The 21,278-nt window shown below is 40.6% G+C and overlaps 1 protein-coding gene across 2 annotated transcripts in view; it reads right to left on the bottom strand.

Moving 5' to 3' along the window:
* PHACTR2 (phosphatase and actin regulator 2) overlaps positions 1 to 19,440 on the bottom strand; it is a 134,688-nt gene extending 115,248 nt beyond the window's left edge. For both annotated transcript variants that reach the window (XM_069852039.1, XM_069852040.1), the window contains exon 1: positions 19,296 to 19,440. In XM_069852039.1, the coding sequence (XP_069708140.1) occupies positions 19,296 to 19,440 (145 nt within the window). The remainder of the gene's footprint in view (positions 1 to 19,295) is intronic.
* Between the last annotated feature and the right edge of the window lie 1,838 nt (positions 19,441 to 21,278).

Below are 21,278 nucleotides of genomic sequence, written 5' to 3'. Positions count from 1 at the left end.
TCTGAGCAGACGTAAATTAGAAACAACCAGAGGACACGCTTGGCAAGGTGCGCTACAAAGAGGTATAAATTCAGCTTGTTACTTTACTAATCTCTTCCCTGTAGGTCCTGCTAGTTATCACATAGAACTCGCTGCTAAACTCTGTTGCTTTTGTACTCCATACTGCATATTAAAAAAGTAAAAGCAATCAGCCAGAAGTTACCATTAAATAAAGGAGCACTACTAGGTGCTGCCAGATGTTCTGCACTCTTTGGAAGGGAGATTGGCAGTAGAATCTAACTTAAGCAGGGTAAAGTACACTGTTCGAGTTTGTTCTCCCAAATGAGTTCAAAAATATCTTTTTACCTATATGTATATGTGAATTTACTCTCTGTATTACTGTACTGGGAATACAGTCTCACTTAATTGCAACTTCTTTCCCTCATAAAAGGGATTCACTTTACCTACATATAGTCCACCTTATGGTATCCATACGAACAACTGGTATCTGTACGAGGTCTGATGGAATTAGATCTCATCTCTTCAAGCTCACAGTTACTATTATATCAGCCCCTGAGTTTCCATGGAATTGCAAAGATTACTTTCCTCCTTCATGGGCAGGAGCTCGAGCTGAATGGCTGTGTAACAGTGAATCATGCCCAGCATGCCTAAATGGGTCAATCTATTTCATGCCAACACAGACCCCTGAAACGAAACACTCATTTTTTTCCCTATGTCTACTTCACTTTGTTTCCTGATTCAAAGTGAGATATTTATGAATGAGAACTTCCTCTGCTTGGTCAGCCTGCTCAAGGGATCCAGCTGGACTAGAATCATAGCTCCAGATGCTGCCAGTACAAGGTGCCTCAGACTCACACCAAAGGATGCTTCTTTTTAATGACCAACAGTCAGAGATTGACTTCACTTCTCAAGTGCAGAAAGTATGATGAATTGCCTGTTGATGTATGTGTAATTCAACTCTCAGTATCCTTGCCAGTCACATGAGTGTCTGTGTTCTTTTTGGCTTCTGTGAAACTCTTGTCCTTAGCTGCTCTGGGTTCCTTTTAGACAATCACCTTACCTTGTACAGCTCAATGATTTTCTAAAATCAGCAACCAAACAGTTGTTCAAATGCACCACTGAAAAGACAAGTATATTTTAATTCTTATAAAATATATAATTACCCTGAAAGAGGTTAGATAACAGCACTAGTTATTTTTATTGTGGTTTGATAATGAGTATGTTTACCAGGACTCAGTGCAAAATGTGTGTGACAAACACAGAGCCAAACTGATATCAGCAAAGCACATGAGACAAATTGGCAAGCTGGAGATGTGCTATATGCTGGTGTTAGGAAAATATGCATTAGAGAGTTTGCTTTTGCTGAATGAAGAGTCAAGGTAAATATTTTCCAGCTCAGGTTGCAAACGTGTCACTATAGGCTGTATTCTCATTAAACCACAACCAGCCAGTTATAGCAGAAGAAAAATGAAACCCCAGAACCATTTCAAGTAATAATACTAATAATTCAGCAGCCTGAACTTTTCGTTCTGAGTCAAAACTCTTAACAGTGCTCTGCCCCAGCACAGAGCCAAAAGGTAAACTACTGTTAAAGCAACATAAAACCTTCCATTGCTGAGGTGTATTATGATGAACTCAACAACATGTTATAAACCTGGTTCAAATTGCTTGGATGCTTTGCTCGGAAGCATACATGTCTGAGGAGGAAGGGCAGAAAGACCAGAGAACTTGACTGAGGAGGCAACAATAAAGCCAGGCAAACACTGGAAAAACATCCCAAGAATAATCAAGGAATCAAACACCAGCTGAAAAAGACTGAGCTGCAGGCAACAAAATTATGCTTTCTTGTTTGACTTCCTCTGTCTTCAGGGAAACGGAACTTGATTACAAACAGACAAAGAAATCAAAGACATTCCTGTTTCTATTACCAATTTCTCCTCCTAAGTGAAACAGCATAGAAGATTGAGTAAAAAATTCAAAAGAGGGCCACATATGCACGACAAGTTATCACAAAGATTTCTTTTTTTCCTTAGTTATTTCCCAAAATACTCTGTTTATTGTAACACGCCTTTCACCTGGGCATCCATTCCCATGCAAAGCAGTTTAATCCCTTTCGTGGCAAACAAGTCAGCACTGTTTTCCTGGGGTGGTAATCAGACATAAAAAGAACTCCAAAATGACATTTTTATGGCATTGTTCCTTTTCTTTTTCCTTTACAATAGCACCCACTTGCAGTTGCAGTGCCTATTTGGTGTGCAATCTAGGATGCTGTAATTACCTTCTGAACATAGGTCTTTACGTTAAAGCATCAACAAAGGTGTAGGAGGGGAAATGATGTATCCTGCTCAGTTTACTTCTAAAAATATCAAAATTTCATCAGGAACATATTGCTTAAATTTGCCCAAAGAACATATTTAGAATTGCAGGGAAAGCTGCCCTCTTGAGAGCAGTATGAAAAAGCTCATCAAAGCTTTACAAAAGGCAGTTAGGTATTTTAGAGCTACGTTGCCTTTCTCTTTACATTGCAGGGTGGCGAGAAGTATAAGCTTCTTTGCTTCAATGAGGAAAAGAATATTATAGAAGGACCCTGACAAAAATATATTTGAAGTATTCTTTTACCTGCATTATTAACAGTGTTTTAATTATTAAAATGGAATTAATTTGAAATAGCTAAATATTTCACTGCTAATATCTTTTCCTTTTGTTACTGCAGTCAGTGTGAACAATAGGATAAAAATGAATATTGTTTCTTCTTTTATTCCAGATATTCCATCTTGATTTTCAAACACAGACGTTATGTCTTTTGATTATTCCCTTCCTCTAACTTGCTTTTCATTTTAGCAGTGTGAGTATGTGCATTCTTAACCTTCCAAACCTTCTGGTCTCTACTGCCCTCTGAGACCACGATCTTTAAGTCTGGCAACCTCTAAACTCCAAGCATTTTGGGGAAAAGTTGAAACTATATGTTTCTATGTGTTAGTCTCAGCATTTCTCCAAAGCGTTTTTTTCAGATAGCTTTATTTTTAATCCTTACAAAACCTTAAATTACTTGACAGCAATTAACCTCTCACGTGCTTTGGAATTTTACCTGGATTTCAATAATTCTTTTGCATGCGGTAGTCACATGAAAATCAGAACAACAGAGGAGCATGCCAATTGACAGAAAGCAGCATTACCTCTTCACTTGAACTTGTGAAGAACATTTTGACTCCCAGTCAAAACTTTCCTGGCATGGTAATAGTTGAAAATTTTGCAAAGGTATTCTTTAATCCTACATTCAAATCAAAACTGAAGTACTGAGTAGAATTGGGCCAAGGACTGCCCCCTGAAAGATCCTGCTTGAGATGTCATTTTAGTCTGAGAGAAATCTACTGATAAATATTTTTGAGACCAATTTATCACTTCATGGAGATTATATATTGACCATGTTTCCTTGGCTTATGTCTAAAACACAGTCCTGTGGAACAGTCTCAAAACTTTTTCAATATCAAGATATATCAAATCAAGAGACATCTCATTTTTTTCCTTCACTAGGCAATTTAGCCCTCCAAAAAGAGAAAATCAAATGGATTTATCACACATTTAGTTATTGACTTTGTTGTGTTCTAAGCACTTGCCAGTCATTCACCATCAATCATTCTGGAACCTCCCTGGGATGAATTTTAGTCTACCTGGTCTCTACCTTTTGTTATAAAGCACTGCACTCAGACCAGGGCACTGCCCAGCAACACTGATTTGCGAAACACCTTCCCAAAAAGGGTTCTTCCATGAGCCCTGGGCCCATGCAGCAATCTCAGCTCCTCCAGTGTGCAGCAGGGTGTTCTGCTGTAGCTCTGTTAGTATGACCATGGCTTGCTTTGAGAAGCCCTACATGGAAACAATAACGCAGATCCAGGTAATTAATTTTCCTGTTTGGTTGGCTTTCAGGGATGAAGGAAGAGGAGACGGCATAGTACACTCACTTGTCCTCTCTGGCCAACCCATCTCAACCGTCTGCCATGTGACCCTAGGAAAAAGACCTCAAAACAAAGGATTATGTTCCTGTATCAAAAGGAAAAATCTTCTTCCACACGTGGCACGAACCTTCCAGGCCAAGGCAGCTGCTCAGCTGAGTGAGGGCTGTTGAGGAACCCTACAAACTAGGCACAGGACCAGAGACCCAGCAAGTACAGGGGGTGAAAACAGCATAGGTGAAGTTGTTATGATGAGCCCAAATAAAAGGAGGCACCTACTGTCAAGCTGCTGTCATGTGGTTTACAAGATGACATGGCAGAGATGAAGTTGATCTGAAAAGAAGATTGTGCTACCCTCACGTATTTCAATGAGCCCATATAAATTAAAGGAACAATCCTGTCAATGCCTATCCATTCACAGCTGAGAAATCAGCTGTGCAGCCCAGTTGTTCTCTGCCCAGTTATACAAGTCCTATATTATTTTAGTAATTTAAGAAGTTTAGTGACTTCATATTAATTTTGCCATACTTCTTTTGGAAAAAAGATAATATTTAAAGAAAACTAAGAAAATTATATCAATTTTTAAACTAGACCAGTTCACAAAGAGACTCTCCTACTATAGATTTAATTATCAAATTTCTATTTTATGAAAAAAAGCCAAAGCAACAGGTAAAACTTCTAACATGCTTAGCTAGAACAGGCAAATTCTCTGCTGTACATCTCCCACAGGCTTTTATGTCTCAATAAGAATTAAATCACTTCGGAAACATCGTTAACAGTTAACCTGAAAGGAAGCATTCAGATGGTGAGGCCACACCTCAAGTACTGTGTTCAGCTTTGGGCCCCTCATTACAAGACAGGGAGATACTGGGGTGTGTGCAAAGGACAACAAAGCTGGTGAAAGGTCTGGAGCACAAATCTTATAAGGAGTGGTTGGGGGAAGTGGGATTGTTTACTCTGGAGAAAAGCAAGCTGAAGGGAGACCTTATTGCTCTCTACAACTACTCAAAAGGAGATTATAGTGAGGTGGATGTTGGTCTCTTCTCCCAAGTAACAACTGATGACAGGAAATAGCCTCAAGCTGCACCAGGGAAGGTTTAGATTGGATATTAGGAAAAAATACTTCACTGTAAGGGTTGTCAAGCATTAGAACAGGCTTCCTAGGGAAGTGGTGGAGTCACCATCCTGGAGGTATTTAAAAGGCATGTAGAAGTGGTGCTTAAAGACATGGTTTAATGGTGGACTGGGCAGTGTTATGTTTATGGTTGGACTTGATGATCTTAAAGGTCTTTTCCCAACCTAAATGATTCTGTGATTCTGAGATACTACATTGTCCTAAGGCTGTAAAAAGCAGTGAAGAAGGACACCTTATTTACTGCATCTTTAGGTCAACGTTGTATATGAATCCTAAATAGGTGAGTGCCTAATTTTCAAATTGGTAAAAAAAAAGACACATACACTTTTTATCCTGACATAAAGATATTACCTACTACATATTTTGAGATCTGGATAGAACTATAATGCATCATGCTGACTCCTTCCCCAGAGTCCAGGACATGAAGATCTTTTACCATGCTGCACTAGCAACACTGCCTGCCCCAAAGCTTTCAGAAAGCCTGCAGCAGTCCTTGTTATTCTTGAGCCACTGCGACTGAAAAGCAACATGCACTTCCTGTGGGTGCTATGGAGACAGGGAGCTTTGGCTCCTTCCTTGGTCTTCCAGATGCTGCAATGGCTGCTTGGGGGCAGCTGGAAGAGTAGGATTGCTAGAGGCTTTTATTCAGCTGGGATCAGGCTAGTAAGTGCTATTGTAAGGGCCCATTCCCCCTTCTCCCTTTATATTCATCTGCACATCTATGCTGGAGGTGGCTAGAGCTTACAGCTGTGATTTAGTGGACTCATGGTGTTGTTTGTACTACATTAATACTATAATTTCATGGGACATGGATTACATTCTATAAAATGTGTCACTTCTCATGGTCATTTCAGGCAGCATTGCATAAATACTTGAGAAATGTTTTGATAATTTAGTAAAAGTATTCTTTTCCTGTTTCATTTGGAGGACGTGGCATGGGAAAACTACTTTAGCCTACTTCTAGTCATATATCTAGTGTCTATACTTCTACTATTTCATATAGAAAAATTCTCTGTTGCACATGAGCTAGCATACACGAACACGTTGATGTTATCTTTGATACTTACCAATTGAATATGAACCACTTGACATTGGGGTGTTTCTAATGAAATACAGTCTAAAAGCAAAAATCTAGCCAAGTCCTCCTCCTCTAAGAATAAAGAAAGAGAAAAGGAAAATAAATGGTTTTTTCCTGCCATTAAATTGTTTTGAGATTGGAAAGTATGAGTGATGTCTCTCTTTCTTAGGCTTCTGGAGAAAGCCTTCCTGTTGCTGGATTTTTCAGGCTGGCAGAAAGAATTCCAATTTTCAGACTCTTTCAGACCAGTCAAAGTTTTCTGCATCTGCTCTTAGATCTGCATACATCAAATCTAAATCTCTAGATGCCAAGAAAACATGAGTGTAAGCAATATCTACTTCAATGTACAATGCCAGTGGAGATCTAGATGTGTACTTCTGAATGCATTTTATAGATACCATTGAGTTTTGTTTTGGAAAAGACTACTGCAAGCTTAGCACATCCCAAACTTTTAGTCCAATTCTAGTAATGGTTTCTTTTTCAAAAGGCTACCTAATAAATGACCAACTTAGCCTGATTATCTGTCTCTATGAACTCACTGTGGACCAGGGCCAAAGCACCCTGTACAAATACTGGAAAAACTGGCCCTAATTAAAGCTAACTTCTCTCATGAATCAATGTCCAGGTGTGCAATAGGCTGCTGGCAAAGAATAAGAGCTTCTATTAGTTCCCAAACAACACAGACAACAGATCTTGCTCACCTGCTCCTCAGCAGTTTCCTTGATAAATCAATACAAAACCCGCAAGCCCTGACCAAAGTACAGCAGAATCAATACTACAAGGAGATCTAATGTCACAGTACAACTGATTACATCAAGCTTGCAGCATTGCCTTGGCTGAGGGAATAGCAATGGTTGCTAATAACATTTTGCATTGTTTAAATATACCTTTATGGATTTTTTAAAAACTAGAGAGGGGGCCTTCAAGAAATTTAAAATGCTGCCACACCATCCCACACCACACCAGCTTTGCGCTTTTAAAGACAGCTAAGTCTGCTTTTATAGGCACTGAAACTAATGATGACTCTGCTGTGACTTTATTTGGGAAGGAGTAGAGCCCAGCTGAAACCAGCTCAGGACAATCTACCAGCTCTGCTGCAGGAGGGCTGGCCACTTCATGCAAACCAGCCTGTATTTCAGATCCTCTTGTCTGCAGGTAGGTGGGTGAAATCCGGCAATGGAGAGATGTTTTTTTGCTGATCGGCATCACAACCACCCCACCTAGTGTACCAGCCTCACACAGCAGCATCTCTCTGAGACATAAAATCTCTCACCCAATGCATTTTTCCAGCAGCAGTTCCCTGGCAGTCAGCTGGGCAGCTGGAGAGGTTAAGGCACCTAAAAAACGTTTGTAGGTTATAGGCAATGGAAGGTGCAGCAAATGGGTCAGAAAACCGTGAGGACACTTGGGAGCATGCAGTGTATGGTATATTACTGGGTTTCAGGGAAAGCTGGTTTAGTGATAACAAGGCCAGATGCTGCCAGAATCGTAAGGATGCTTTTAGCCCTGAAGTCCTAACAAAAGTAACTACAGTAAGAGAGAATAAAACAGGAGCTACAAGGGCATGAATCCTACTTTATGGCTAGACAAAATATCCCATTTTAACTGTGTGCTGAATAACCTGAGCATTCCCACAAAAGCCAAAAAGCCTAACTTTTCCAGTCTTTCCTATTTCTCTCCTGCAGCAGGAAGGCTACTGAAACTGTTGGGCCTTATAGGGCAGGAAACATAATGAACAAAGGCAAAACTAAGTTCCATTACCTTATACATTTATTACATGAGGTAGGAAGTGGGGAACATTATGCACAAGTGAGACTTTCTCTGAGAAATTACTATAATGCAAAGAAATTGTTTATAGCCACCAGCCTACACGTTTGGTTTTCTGTTGTATAGTCTGTGGTTTTGGGCTCCTTCATAGACCTGTTTGGAAAACCCCAGCCTGTGGACAATTCTCATCTTCATAGCAGGACAGAGCTGGAGCTAGCAAAGGTCCAGCATGTCAGCTCTACTGGCCACCACAGGCAGTAACTGATGCTAGTTGCAGAGCATCCTCACTCTTCCACACTCAGTGGGCATTGCAGTGCAAAAGAAATAGAAAAAAATAAAGATTTTCCACTGAACAGGAATCAAGAGAGCTCAGCCATACGATAGTTTGCTGGAGTGGAAGAGGCAGACCAGGGCTCTGTTTGTGGACATAATGGTGGTATTACAAAAAAATTATCAAAATTGAAATTAAGTCACGACATCTGTTCCTGTTGGAGATCTTTTGCACTTTAAACGCTCTTCATTTTCCTTTGCTATCTGAGTCAGTACTTTTTTCCTCCCAGATATCCCCTTGACCTTCCTACTCCTTTTGATACCATAATAAAAGGACTAGCTGCGTGGAGAGAGATAATATCTCTCATATTGGAGAAGAAAAGCCAACACATTGCTCCCTCCTACTCCTCCTGTCTTCCTGTTCTTACCTAAGTAACAAGGAGCTCTCATCCCATAAGTGGGATACATGAAAGGCCATAAGATCTCCCCAGAGCCTTCTCTTCTCTAGGCTTAACAATCACAACTCCCTCAGCCTGTCCTCATAGCAGAGGTGTTCTATTCCTCTTATCATCTTTAGGGGCCCTCCTTTGGACCCATTACAACAGCTCCATATCCTTCTTATGCTGGAGATTCCAGAACTGGGCACAGTACTTCCAGGTGGGGTCTTGCAAGAGACGAATAGAGGGGCAGACCTCTCCCTTGACCTGCTGGCCACACTTCTCTTGATGCAGCCCAGGATACAATTGGCCTTTTGGGCTGTGAGCACACATTACTGGCTCATGTTGACCTTCTCATCAACCAACACCCCTAAGTCCTTCTCAGTGATATTGTTCTCTAACCTGTATTGAAACTGTGGATTGTGGTTTGTCATAAGACTTCTGCTTGCAGCACTTTTCCAATCTTGGCCAAGAATGAGTGGAACAAATATCTTTTTGCTCACAGACTTTACACAATAATGCAATAAAGTTGCAAAAGCTCTGTGCTCCACCAAATTATTTTCACTCACCAGGAATTTATGTTATGCCAACTTGTGTGTTGCCTGGAACAGATAATTTCTAATTTTAATAAATTACAACAGTCCCACCAAAGTGCAAACCCGCTCAAAACAGACAATAAAATTACAAACTTCATAGAAGACATGAGAAAAGTATAAAAAAACTTTACTTAAAGTGCTGACACCAAGACTCAATGCAGTGGGTCCTTCTCCCCCTGAATTTGGCAGAATAGTTCTAGACATCTTGCCAGCACGTGCTCTGTCAGTGATGCTTCCTTTCCCTATTTAGAAGACTGTCAGCTGCTTTATTTTAGACACTGTAAAATAGTGCTTTCATTTGCTTTTTACTTAACCCATCTTGAGGTAAGACTCATTTCAAATTAAATGCCAAGCTTGCTGTTAGGCAATTACCTTACTCAGGATACTGTGCCATCTTTCCTCACTCAAGGACAGGTAGATCTGCAGAGCTGCCTGTCTCCTCTGCAGCAGGCATGGAATGAAAGGTTTTATTTGTCCCTATAGAAGCTGCAAAGGGAGGAACTTTCTCCCATGGTCTGGTGATGATCAGGACAGGTCATGGACACAGAACCAAATAAACACAGGCATGATCGCCGAAGCCCCAAGACACCCCAAAGTCTTTCATCCCTGTAGCTAAAAGAAAGTCATTAACTCTGCTGTTTCCCTCCAGATCTAGCAGATTCTGCATTGCAACGGTGTAGCTTTCAGATGTTGTTTCTGATAGTCCACTAAACACACAAGCTATAGTCCAACACACGCACATCACGTGGCCAGTGATAATCATCAATACTGCAGAGTAAACAGGATGTTGTTTGCTTGTGAGCCAAAATCACCTACAAAAACACGTACATATTCACCAGTTTGCCATGTGAAGATTTCATTGGACAAATCTCAAATAAAAGCAATCTCTGAAACTTATTGCATCGATCCTTTGGAAAACTCCACAAATGATTTTTGCTATTTGCAGATCAAAAGCCATTGTTTACCTCATCTTCCAAAGAATAAGGCAAAATTCATAGCATATGTGTCTCTGAAGACTTAAACAGCTGAGTGGCAGCATATTTTTTTGTATTTGCTCTTCACTAAAATAAATACAGTGTGAAATATTGCCACTCAGTTTTGTTTGCAGCAAGGCATAACAGGAAGACACCATTACTTTTTTCAAATGTTCAGGGCTCAAAAGTCAAGTGGCTGGAGGAAAGATGCTGTGCTCCTGGAGAAGTGTAACTCTCCCTCTCAGCTCACTCCTAAGGATACAGAGTTAAGAGTCTATTCAGAAAAACAGACAGAGGTGCCTATAGCCCAAGTAACGAAAGCAGCATACCATGCTTCATCCTTGGGGATGAAGCAGTTCGTAACATGACTTGGGGTGCTCGCTGATTCCTGATGGATCATACTTGCTCTGTCTGTGTAAGTAAAACGACTTATTTCAAATCCAGCCCTTCAGAGTTTGCCAAAATTGCTTTTAATTAGGAAAAAAAAATAAAAATTAGAGTTATGTATTGTAGACACTGTCCTTTCACGCTGACCTGTGGTAGCACTCCACTTTTTTTCAGATAAAAACTTCACAGTTTATTCAATGGCTTAAAAAACTAACATTAACTGTTGGCCTTAACACTGAGCAACGGAGGAAATAAATAAATAAGTGGTAAGCAGATGACTGCTAATTATTCTTTCCCTCACAAAGTTTAAATATAGCTGCCTGTGCTTGAACACAAGGAAGGCCTGCCGTCAGGACAAATTCAACTGCAAAGGCACCACAACCCCTTCTTTATTGTGCTTGTAGACAGTACAACACCAATTCTACTCAGTGTCTGTAATTTTCTTGAGTACTGTGTATATTAGTCACAGATGTATCTTAAAAGCTGTGATTCTTCCCCAAAAATGGATAAATTGAACACACATGCTCTGGAAGAGGAGATTAGCTCAATGTGCTCTTCAGGGCCTGGTTCCATAAAAAATGTCCTTATACATCCTTATTCTTTCAAGAAGGCATTTGAACCTTAAAGAATTTGATATCCAATTATTTAGCTGCAACAAAGTACAGTGGCAGTGGTTACACTTGCCCTGTATAGGTGGATGGGATCCCTTAGACTAACCACATTTCTATGCTAGGGAAATTCCAACATCTCTCTGCTGCCTTCATCCCTGTTCCTTGAACTAGAATGAAAAAATGCTCCTATATCAAACTTTCATATGACAAATAATTCTAAAAACCTTAGACTAAGGTTTTGAAGTGACAATTTACATTTTGTCAGATATTTCTTCTGAAAATAAAGAGATGTGACTGAAATCAGGATTGTTTCTACAAAAAAGTGAATACTTACAAAGCTCTTATTTCACCACAACGCATTTGTATTCAAAGAAATTTTAGCTAACTTAACAACTTTAAATATTGTATGGATCGTGCCAGACTTCTGCCTTTTCCTGATCCTTGCTACCATGCCAAGCTTTAACTTAAAAAGGCTCTGAAGCACTTCTCTGTTCATAACATTCAGCAACCTTTTCTTTTCCAGATTATTAGGAGACCTTCTTTTCCCTTCCAATTGAATTCCTAAAACTGAATGAATCTCTGCTCTGCCTGTATGAACTCTGACCTTTATTTCCCTGTGACATTCAGAAAACGCACTTAATATTTGCAGGTACCTAATACATTCAAATCGCAGTACATCAGACTTGAACAGACAGGACACACCCTAACACATAACCAGCCAGACCTAGACAGAGGATCATCCGAAGTTGTATGTAGGCTATAAACACAATATAAATGAGATTTATTCAAAGCTGTGAAAAATACAGCAAAGAGGTAAGTAGGAGAGTGGGGAGTGAAAGAGTGGTGAGAAGGTGAAAGGAAGAAAGACATGAGTGCCTTTTATTTCCAGTATAGTTTGGATAGGTACAACTTGGTTAAAGGCACCAAAACTGAGCTACTGACTGATGTATCCACCTAAAAGAGACAGTGTGTGGTACTGTTCAACTGGGCAAATGACCCAAACAGCAGCTAAAACACAGTCTGTGTGCAAGACTTAATGCATGTCTGAAGCTGAATGGAAAGAAGAAGTAACTGCTTTTAATAGGATTCAACTATCCCCAAATAAGTGTTTCTTCTAGATCCTGTAAATTGTGCAAATGTTAAAAAATGCAGGTTGAGCTGTAAAATATGTATTTAATTAAAAATAATCATTAAATGCTACATTTTTGGGGGGGGGGGAAATCATTATTTCAAAGAGAAGTCATTTACACACAGCATTTTACCATGTGAAGAGTCACCACATTGCTCTGTGCAGCAGAACATTTCCTCTTCCCTGCTTCCCTCCCAGCCCCCCCACTGTTCAGCCCTGTGTTTCTCTGAATATAGCCAAGCAGTTTTAACAACAACAAGGAAAATGGGAAGGGCAATGAAGAATACACCAGAAATATAAAAAAAACATGAGAGAGATGAGAGAGGGTGGAAAAGTATCTCATCACTAAAGCATACAGAGGTATAAGCTCCTTTTTAGTTCCATTTGAAGTCCTCTAGCTGAGAGCATAGCAGACTTGCAAAGCATAGTGACTATGAAACTTCAGGCTATATTAAAGCAGCGTAAAGACTTCTGAGCCCCTTATACTAATTCCTTGATATTGGTATAAGTTACTAATATTTCATCTCTTCAGCCTTTCAAAACTCAAAAATCCTAACAACGCTAAAGATGCTTGCAGAATTTACATGACACAACATATTCAAAGTCCAATTCTGCATCAAAACTGTGTGAGGGGGAACAAGTTTTCTCAGCTCACCACTGAGGTGTTGACTGCCTACAAACTCTGCTTGTGTTTCAGGAAGATCACAGCGCTTTCCACATGAATTAAAAGCAAGAGTGTCTCTCTTGTGGTGTGCTCTAAGACTGACAGTTTCAAAGACAAAGTGAAAAGTGATTGAACTGGGAACACTGAAGGCAGGAGTTTCTGTTCTCTTCTAGATATTTTCCCTTTTATTCCACTTGGTTTGTACCTGAGAAAAACTAACTTCTGCATTTGTTAAAAATAAATAACAACATGCTAAGTGAAATGCTAGGGGAGGGAAAAAAAGAAAAAAAAATATTGCCACAGAAAATGTCTTTGCCTTATGCTAAAGCATATTCTATGAGAACCACTAAAAATTCAGAAGCACAACTAATACTGGTGTTATTGAAAACTGAAATCCCGTGGGATTTCTGGCATGGAAAAGATTCTGACTTCAAAAAGCAAAAAGAAATAAAAAATGTAAATTCTTCACCAATCTTTAAAAAACCTGCTAACCATCTCCAGCCTTTTGACCTTAAATAGTGCTCGATTTTTCAGGAAATAACAGCAAAAATATCTGGGGGTTGGGGAAGGAGAAAGATAAACTATTTATGTTAAGGATGGATTTGACTGATTAAGCAGTTAGGCTTTAAAACCAAAACAAATGCTTTTTTGGAACAAGTCATTCAGTAAGAGGAGTAAAAAGTCCTTCTTCAGCTACTCTTTAGATCACTTGTTCAGGCTTCATACTTGAGGCGTAGTCTGGTATTGAATGGTTACTTGCTAGAAGCCACACATCAGCAGGAAGCACTGAATGCCAGAGGGCCCTGAGAAACTAACACACACACAGTAGCAAAACGCTGAACAGATCCCACAGTCAGCTACTGATTAGATGCTGCAAAATGCGTATTAAATCCTACACTGTAAATGTTTGCAGTCCAATTTCAACTTAGCCAACCACAAAGATTATTGCCACATTTAGAAAATACAGGGTTTGGTTGTTTTTTTTTTTTAAAGCCTGAGCCCAAGTCTGAGTTTGATTGTAAAGTTGTTCCAGAAACTGGGTCATGTGTAAACGACACATAGCATACATGGTTTGAATTTGTAAAACATTGTGCTTCCGCTGTTCCCTCTTTCACCCTTAATAAGGGCTGGGCTAATACTGAGAACCCATCCCGGTTATTCTGCAAGAATTTATGCGGAATAGTAACTTTTAGTCCAGTATAAAACAGTCAGAACCTTACTTTGTGTTCTTTATGATGAAAACTCATATTAGAAATGGCTGACTATATTGTCGCCCACACTTCTTCCCTGCATGCTCATCTAATCATATAAACAACACCAGTTTTCAGGCAGTATGTATTGTACAAATGTTATACAATTCCTGGATTTGTTCTCAGCACACTTCTTAAACTACAAGTTACATGTAAGGATGACTTGAAGGAGATTTAATGTTATGGGATGATGGCCTAACTGTGTTTCCATGTTATTATGAATAAGTATATGCTTCAATTCTATAAGCATATGCCAAATGTCATACGATTATGGTTGCTGCCTCCAATTGCTTAAACTGATGGAAATATATTAATATGGGCTTAGGGACAGTCATAGAGTTTTGTTTCTAAATCCCCAACAATGATGATTCGTCTTTACTTCTACTACAGCTTTCTACCTCAAATTATCTGCCTTTAACCTCTGGCAAAATTCTGTACTTTGATTTATATTGCAAACAAATCGTGCTTGATACAATGGAGAATCACGTTTCTCTGTAACTCCTTTATATTCATACAATTTACCAAAACCAGTTGCTTTAGTTATGAGTGTTCTTCCACATCACGATGTTGCTCCCCCCGACCCCCGTATGATGACTGATAAACACCATCATGCTAACCTCCCTCCCAAAGCATGTCTAATACCTTCTCCATAAACACTGAACTCAACTCCCATAGACTTTGATAGGGCTTTTGCTTAATGTATATGGAAATTACATCCAAGAAACTGGAATCTGTAGCTATTTTGGCAAATACAAGTGCAGAGAGAGATAGAGGCAAACCTTAACAGCTCCCTACCTACTTAGCCAAAATTTATCTTTTTTTCCCTAGGTTTCAAGCCCCAAGATAGTCAAGTCAACCTCTAGAGTAAGAGTTTTTGGGATTTAAGTCTTTCTAGATGCTCAAATATCTCCAACTGTCAAAAACATACTATTTCCTTTGCATCAGCCAGAAAGTTTGTCCTTTAAGAAGAGAATCTGACATTTGTTAATTCTGAAAAACGGAGCCCTCTAATCATGAAAACTCCAGTAAGTCCAAAAATCATCGATTTTCTTCCCATGATGGATCCCCGACTCTTCACTTCAGTGAGTGATTTAAAGCCATCTTTTCACCACTCTGTTCTGGGATCAGCAGCAGATGGAATTGTCATTATTATTCTGAATAAAGTAACACGTGAAAGACCAATTTACTAGACAAAATTCCCAAAATAATCCCAGGATGTACAAGTTTTGAGGCAGGGCTGTCATTTGCACTAGGCCTTTCACGCTCTGCTGCAACCCAACACCTGGGGTACAGCCTGAGGTACTGATGAATTGTCTGAATTCTCAGGTAGGTTTTGAGGGTTTTTTTCAGCTCTACCAGAAAGTTACAAAAAAAAAAAGAAAAAAAAAACATGAAAGGAATGGAAACATGCATGAGGAGCTCACCTCCCTACCTGAAAGGTGTGCTTCTTAGCAGTGGAACAAAATATCTGAAACTTCTACTTCTTGTTAAAGAGCAAGACCTTAAGAGGAACTGCAACAATATGATAGTGTCAATCCCAGAGTGCAGAAATGGGTGTTTTTTTGACTTCTGGTCTGAGCAGTGAAGTTCCCTTTTCACCAAGATGTGCCTCACCACAAACCTCACCACCTTCAGAACAAAATGCAAGGCTGCATAGCAAAAACCACAATACTAAAAAGAGAGCAAACTGAAAACTGTCTATATGGACATGCAGATAAAGAATGTTCACCACATTAGCTGAGGTTCGTGTTTGAGGGTTGTCGTGAACAGAACTGCCGGCACAGCTTTGCAACCGGAGCAAAAGGTGACTGATATGAAACAGCAGGCTCCTCCCATCCTGCACCCCTAGGGCTTACTGCTCATGCTGAGAGCTGCCCTCAGCCCCATGGCCACCAAATCTGTATTTTGGAGAAGTTCTGGGAAAGCCTTTGAACAGGATCTTCATTTCAAAGGCAGTTTGGTCTCCATCTGTGCTGAGGAAATCAAGAAACTTGGCTAACTTGATTCACCTTTAAGGTGGGTTTTAATCTAGTCACTAAACATGGAAGGCTGCTTAAAGGTACGTTAATTCAAACAGCATTCTTAGAGTGGCTCTGGTGCTGCTCTGAAATTTTGGGAGAATATTTTTCTCTTCATCAGTCTCCTAGTTATACTCTGACGAACTAGGCAGCTGTCAGGTGAGGTACAGCACAATGCTGAAGTGATGCACAGGCTCTGCCTGCCACAGAGGCTCTGAACTGCACTGACAGTGTATTTTTTCAGGATCTAAATCAAAAGTCTAGATTGTGCCATCCTTAATCATCATGAGGATCACTTTATTATTCCCAGAGCTACCAGAACTAAAGAAAAAGTTGGAAAGTAAAGGCCTGATATAGCAATGGGTGAGATGACGGCCATGAGAGATTAAGTACTCTTCTACCTAAACTAGCCCTGAAAGAACAGCCAGCTTTAAGAAGAGAAAAATTATGAAAATATACTGTCCTTACAAACTGGACCTCATCTAATGAGGTGAGATGCTGCAAAGTGATACTGGGAAGTTGTTACTTTCAGCATACGATACCAGCAGAGGAAGGCGTGGGGGTTAGAAAGCACAAGCAGCACAAACACGAGGACCACTCGACCAGCCACACTGTACTATCAAGATGCATAGAACACTGATCTAGAAAAACAAACAGATGTATTTTATGAACCACTGCCAAAGTTGCTTTTAGAAAGGCTATTATATTTCCCTTAGCTAGAAGGGTCTCTACCAATACTGCCTCTTAACAGATCCTGCATTGAGAAGGGTAGATCAGGAGGCTGTAAAATAAATGACAGTCTATAGGGATACCAATCCATCACTGATGGAGTGTGAGGAGAAAATATCATCTTCTCAGCACAACTGGCATCGGGATCTAGCAAACAAAGACAAATATGCAACAGAAACTGCAACTTGTGACTTAAACAGTTGCAACTGAATCACTCCAAGAACAAACAGGAAGGAAATATTTTGCAGGTTATTTAAAAGGCAAATTGTTCTATTCAAAATGGAGCAGCAGAAGCACAGGTAACATCTGAGGTAAATGACTGACCTACTTTAAATTAATCACATGGGACAGCTGGAGAAAGAGGTAGAAGCAAAAATAATAAGGCTCGTATTGTTTCTCTAAGTGCTTTGCCTTTCTGTCTCTGTTACGCTTGTTCTCCAGGTTAGTAGAGGAATGAAAAAGCAGGCTATTTTTATGGCATCTTAGCATAAAAACAATCCTCTAACTACCACATTAAAAATTAAACAGCTTTGCATCTTTAATAGATACTTTGCTTTTCAAAGAGGGAATCAACAGTTGTGTGAGGCATGCAAGCAATTCTGTTGTGCCCAACGAGCAGCCAAAAAAAGAAAAAAATACAGGAAGTAGAAATGGATAAAATACAGAATGAAAGAAAAGATGAAAACAACAACAAAAAAATCAACAACCAAACACCAGAGAAAGGAACACTAGTCACTTGCTGGCAGGAAGCACATTCTCAAAATTAAAAGAAAAAAATCAAGTAGGGCAACAGAGAGGCCTAAATTTTGTGTGTAAGAAACTACAAATAACAACACAACTTTGAAAACACCATAATTTTACCTCTACTGGATTTGCCAGTAATGAACCCAGCTACACAGTCAATAGTCTTTGTAGTTGAACTAACAACCAACATAATCTAACACTGACATAGTCTCAATCTTGACATCCTCTGTGGCAATCCCTCTGTGTCGATGTTAAGGCATCTTGAGTACACATCAAGTCACAGGGCATTGTTCATGCAGCACTCTTCTAGACAGTGCTGAAATACACCTTGCACCTAAAAGTAGTCCCTTCAGATTTGGACAAACCACTGGAACCTCCTCCCTGTCCCAAATGTCCTCCAACATAACTTTTAAGTAGACACGGGAAAAGGTAGAGCAGAAAATGATGCAAAGAATAGCATGTAGAGTTGTTTCTCTTCCAACTTCTGTCCCCAGGAGCTGAATCTACTCATTCCTGCGTGACTAAGAATGTTTGCACCCCCTCTCTCCTCATCAGGCAGGCATAGTTGTATATTTGAGCTTCCCCAAGCAAATAGTTTGCTTGATCTCAACACTCCCTACAGAGCAAACATAAGAGGACACTGAAAGTCCATTGGAGACCCAATCATGCGTTGCACTGTTCTACTTGTGCTGCAGCACAGGAGATCACTCAGTGTACTCTGGAGCTTCCCTAATGGCATTGCAGTTCACGGGTACCTCTGCCCAGTAGAGTGCATGAGTGCATCTAAACTACATCATCAATGTGCCTACAGTCTTGCTTTAGTCCATAGAGCAGGGCTGATTTACAACTAGGCAAGCATGCATTTGCAAAATGAGCTCAGCAGTATGGAGACCAGAATTTCAGTTTCCTTAATATCTGACTAGAGGAAATAGCCTGAATAAAGAACAGCCCAACTTAATATGTATTTATTTTTATTTGGTCGCTTCCAAATATCTGCACTGTAAACTCAGATCCTTATTTCCTCTCATTTTACGCAGCAAAGTTACTCCAAATCCTGCAGGGAGCCTACTCTGTCCCAAAGGGCCAGCTTCCACCGTGGGATACTGACTCACAGTTTTTTGCCTGACCTGTTAATGAAAAACCAAAAGGCAATATAAGTGCATAAAGCAAAAATCCTAACATGCAATTGAACCACAATGTGTGAAGCAGTGGGATGAGGGGTTTTGATGTCCCCACAATACACTCTGAAGACTTCCTGGGGCTTTTCAGCCTTTGCAGTCGGAGATGCTTTGGCAAACGGGTGGGTACCACAACTTCACCGGGATTAATTTAAACCTGAAAACGCAGGTGTGAACAGACAGGAACTCGATGAACATCATATTCGGGGTAGATAAAGCACACAGTACCAGAGACCTACACTTCGGCCACCGAGAGGAGACAGTCCCAGGTCTAGGAGGGCAGGACTTGGTGTGGAGGAGGATGTCTTTTCCCTAATTCCCCAGTTCAGCTGGGCTCGGGAGGCTCGGACACGAGGACCCCTCCCTCCCTCTTACCTGAGCCGCCCACGCTGGACCTGAGCAGGCAGGTTCTCCGGGAGGATGAGAAGGAGGAGATGTCGCTTTGGGAGCGGCCGCGAGGACCGGGCAAGAGCCAGGCGGGCGGCTGCGCTCCCGCGGCGAGCCCCGACCTCTCAGCCATCGAGCCGAGAGAGGAGGGAGAGAGGAGCCGAGGGAGGGAGGGGAAAGGCAAACTTTGCAGAGGAAGAGCCGCCCCTCGCCTCCGACCGCCCCGCCGGGGCGGTGACGGGGATTTTGGGTCTGTCGGGACGCAATACGGGGGCAAAGCAAGGGGAGCGTGTGTGTAGGTGATAGACAGAGGGATGCACCCCGTGCATCTGCCCCCCGGGGGTGTCTGTCTCCCTACTCCCGTCATTTCCAACCCTCGGAAAAAACCAAACAAACAAACAACAAACCTCAGACTCGGTTAAAAAATAGACAGCAACCCACACCACCACTTCTGTTTTGTGCAACAGGGTGCCCTCTTTCCTTCCCCCGTCCTCCACAAACTCAGAAGGTTGCACAAGGCATCACACCCCTGCAGCCGAGTAGGGAGGGCAATGAGTCAAATCTCCTGCCCTTTCTGAGCCTTCATCTTTCTTAAGGTTTGCGTTGCACTCAAGAGGCTTTTCACAACCAGTTTTACGACCGTGTGACTCAATGTTTAGGGAGGAAGGTACTCCTCATCCCTTTCGGATCAGAGGCGGGAGTCACACTGACTTTGGCAAAAAGCAAAATCAAGCCCTGTGGTTTCATTTTCTGGTGTTAGTTTTACAGATCCACTTTAATGACACATTACATCTTTAAAAGGATATTTACTGGCTTCATTGCTTTTTACAAGCAAGTCGGTTTATATTCTGCCTTGAATTAAATCCTCGCTGCCCTGAAGCCACTGGCACAATAGCAAAGATAGACAGGGCTTCACCCTGTATTTTTAACACATCCAGTGCCACATTATCTAGCTATCAAATAAGATATCTTATCCAATCTGTATGAAAACATGATAGCAACTACCATTATAGAATCATAGAATCACTAGGTTGGAAAAGACCTTTGAGATCATCAAGCCCAACCGTACCTGTCCACTACTAAATCATATCCCAAAGCACTTTATCTACTTGTCTTTTAATTACCTCCAGCGATGGGCTTTAGGTCACCCTGAGCTTTTTTTAAACCATTTTTCCTTCAAAGTATTTTGAGCCATAGAGCAGTTGTAACTTTGCTATGCTGTACAGAATAAACTTCAGAGTCTACTTCAAAATTCCCACATTAAGGACCTGCTCAGTGTCTGCAGTCCTTTGAGATGATCAAAAAGAAAAGCAGAACAAGAAGAAATCCAAAGACAAACCAGGAAAGATACCATAGGAAGGGGTGAAGTGCATTTAAGGATTCCTTTTGAGAAACACAATGACATCTGAAGGAATGAAGGCAAAGGAAGACATAGGGAAAATAGGTCAACGTTGAATGTAAAAGCAATATGAAGAGGGTCAGTTTTGATATTGTGATATCAAAATGCTTTTGGAAATCAGGGTAATGTGAACTGTCAGAAAGAATGATACCATGGAAGTTACAATGGTTTTTATTGGCCTGTAACTTAATACACTCATTAAGGTACATAAAAGAAAATACTAAAGAAATATGCATTTCCCAGTCCTTTAGATATTTTAGATGAACTATAACAGCTGTGCTTAATGGCTCTGGGAACTGAAGTTGTGTTTCCATAGAATAAGAGTAAAGCACACATCCTTCCCAGGTGGAGAGAGATTAATTCAGTTGCCTGCTCATTCATTTTTAACTATTCTGGCAAGATTGCCAAAGAAATTTCCATTCATAGTGATGATTTGGGAAAGTTAGCATTTGCTGATTAAAGCAAATTCTTTCACAAAAGTCATTCTATGACTGCTAGGGTCTGATGCAAAAATATGCAAAGAGGGCATCAGGAAAGACAGAAAAAACACCAGCACAGGCTAACTGTGCTGC

This window comes from Phaenicophaeus curvirostris, chromosome 2 (genome assembly GCF_032191515.1).
Source record: "Phaenicophaeus curvirostris isolate KB17595 chromosome 2, BPBGC_Pcur_1.0, whole genome shotgun sequence".
Lineage (NCBI taxonomy): Eukaryota > Metazoa > Chordata > Aves > Cuculiformes > Cuculidae > Phaenicophaeus > Phaenicophaeus curvirostris.
Note: the sequence above shows the minus strand (reverse complement) of the source record. Positions and strands in the feature narration are given on the sequence as shown.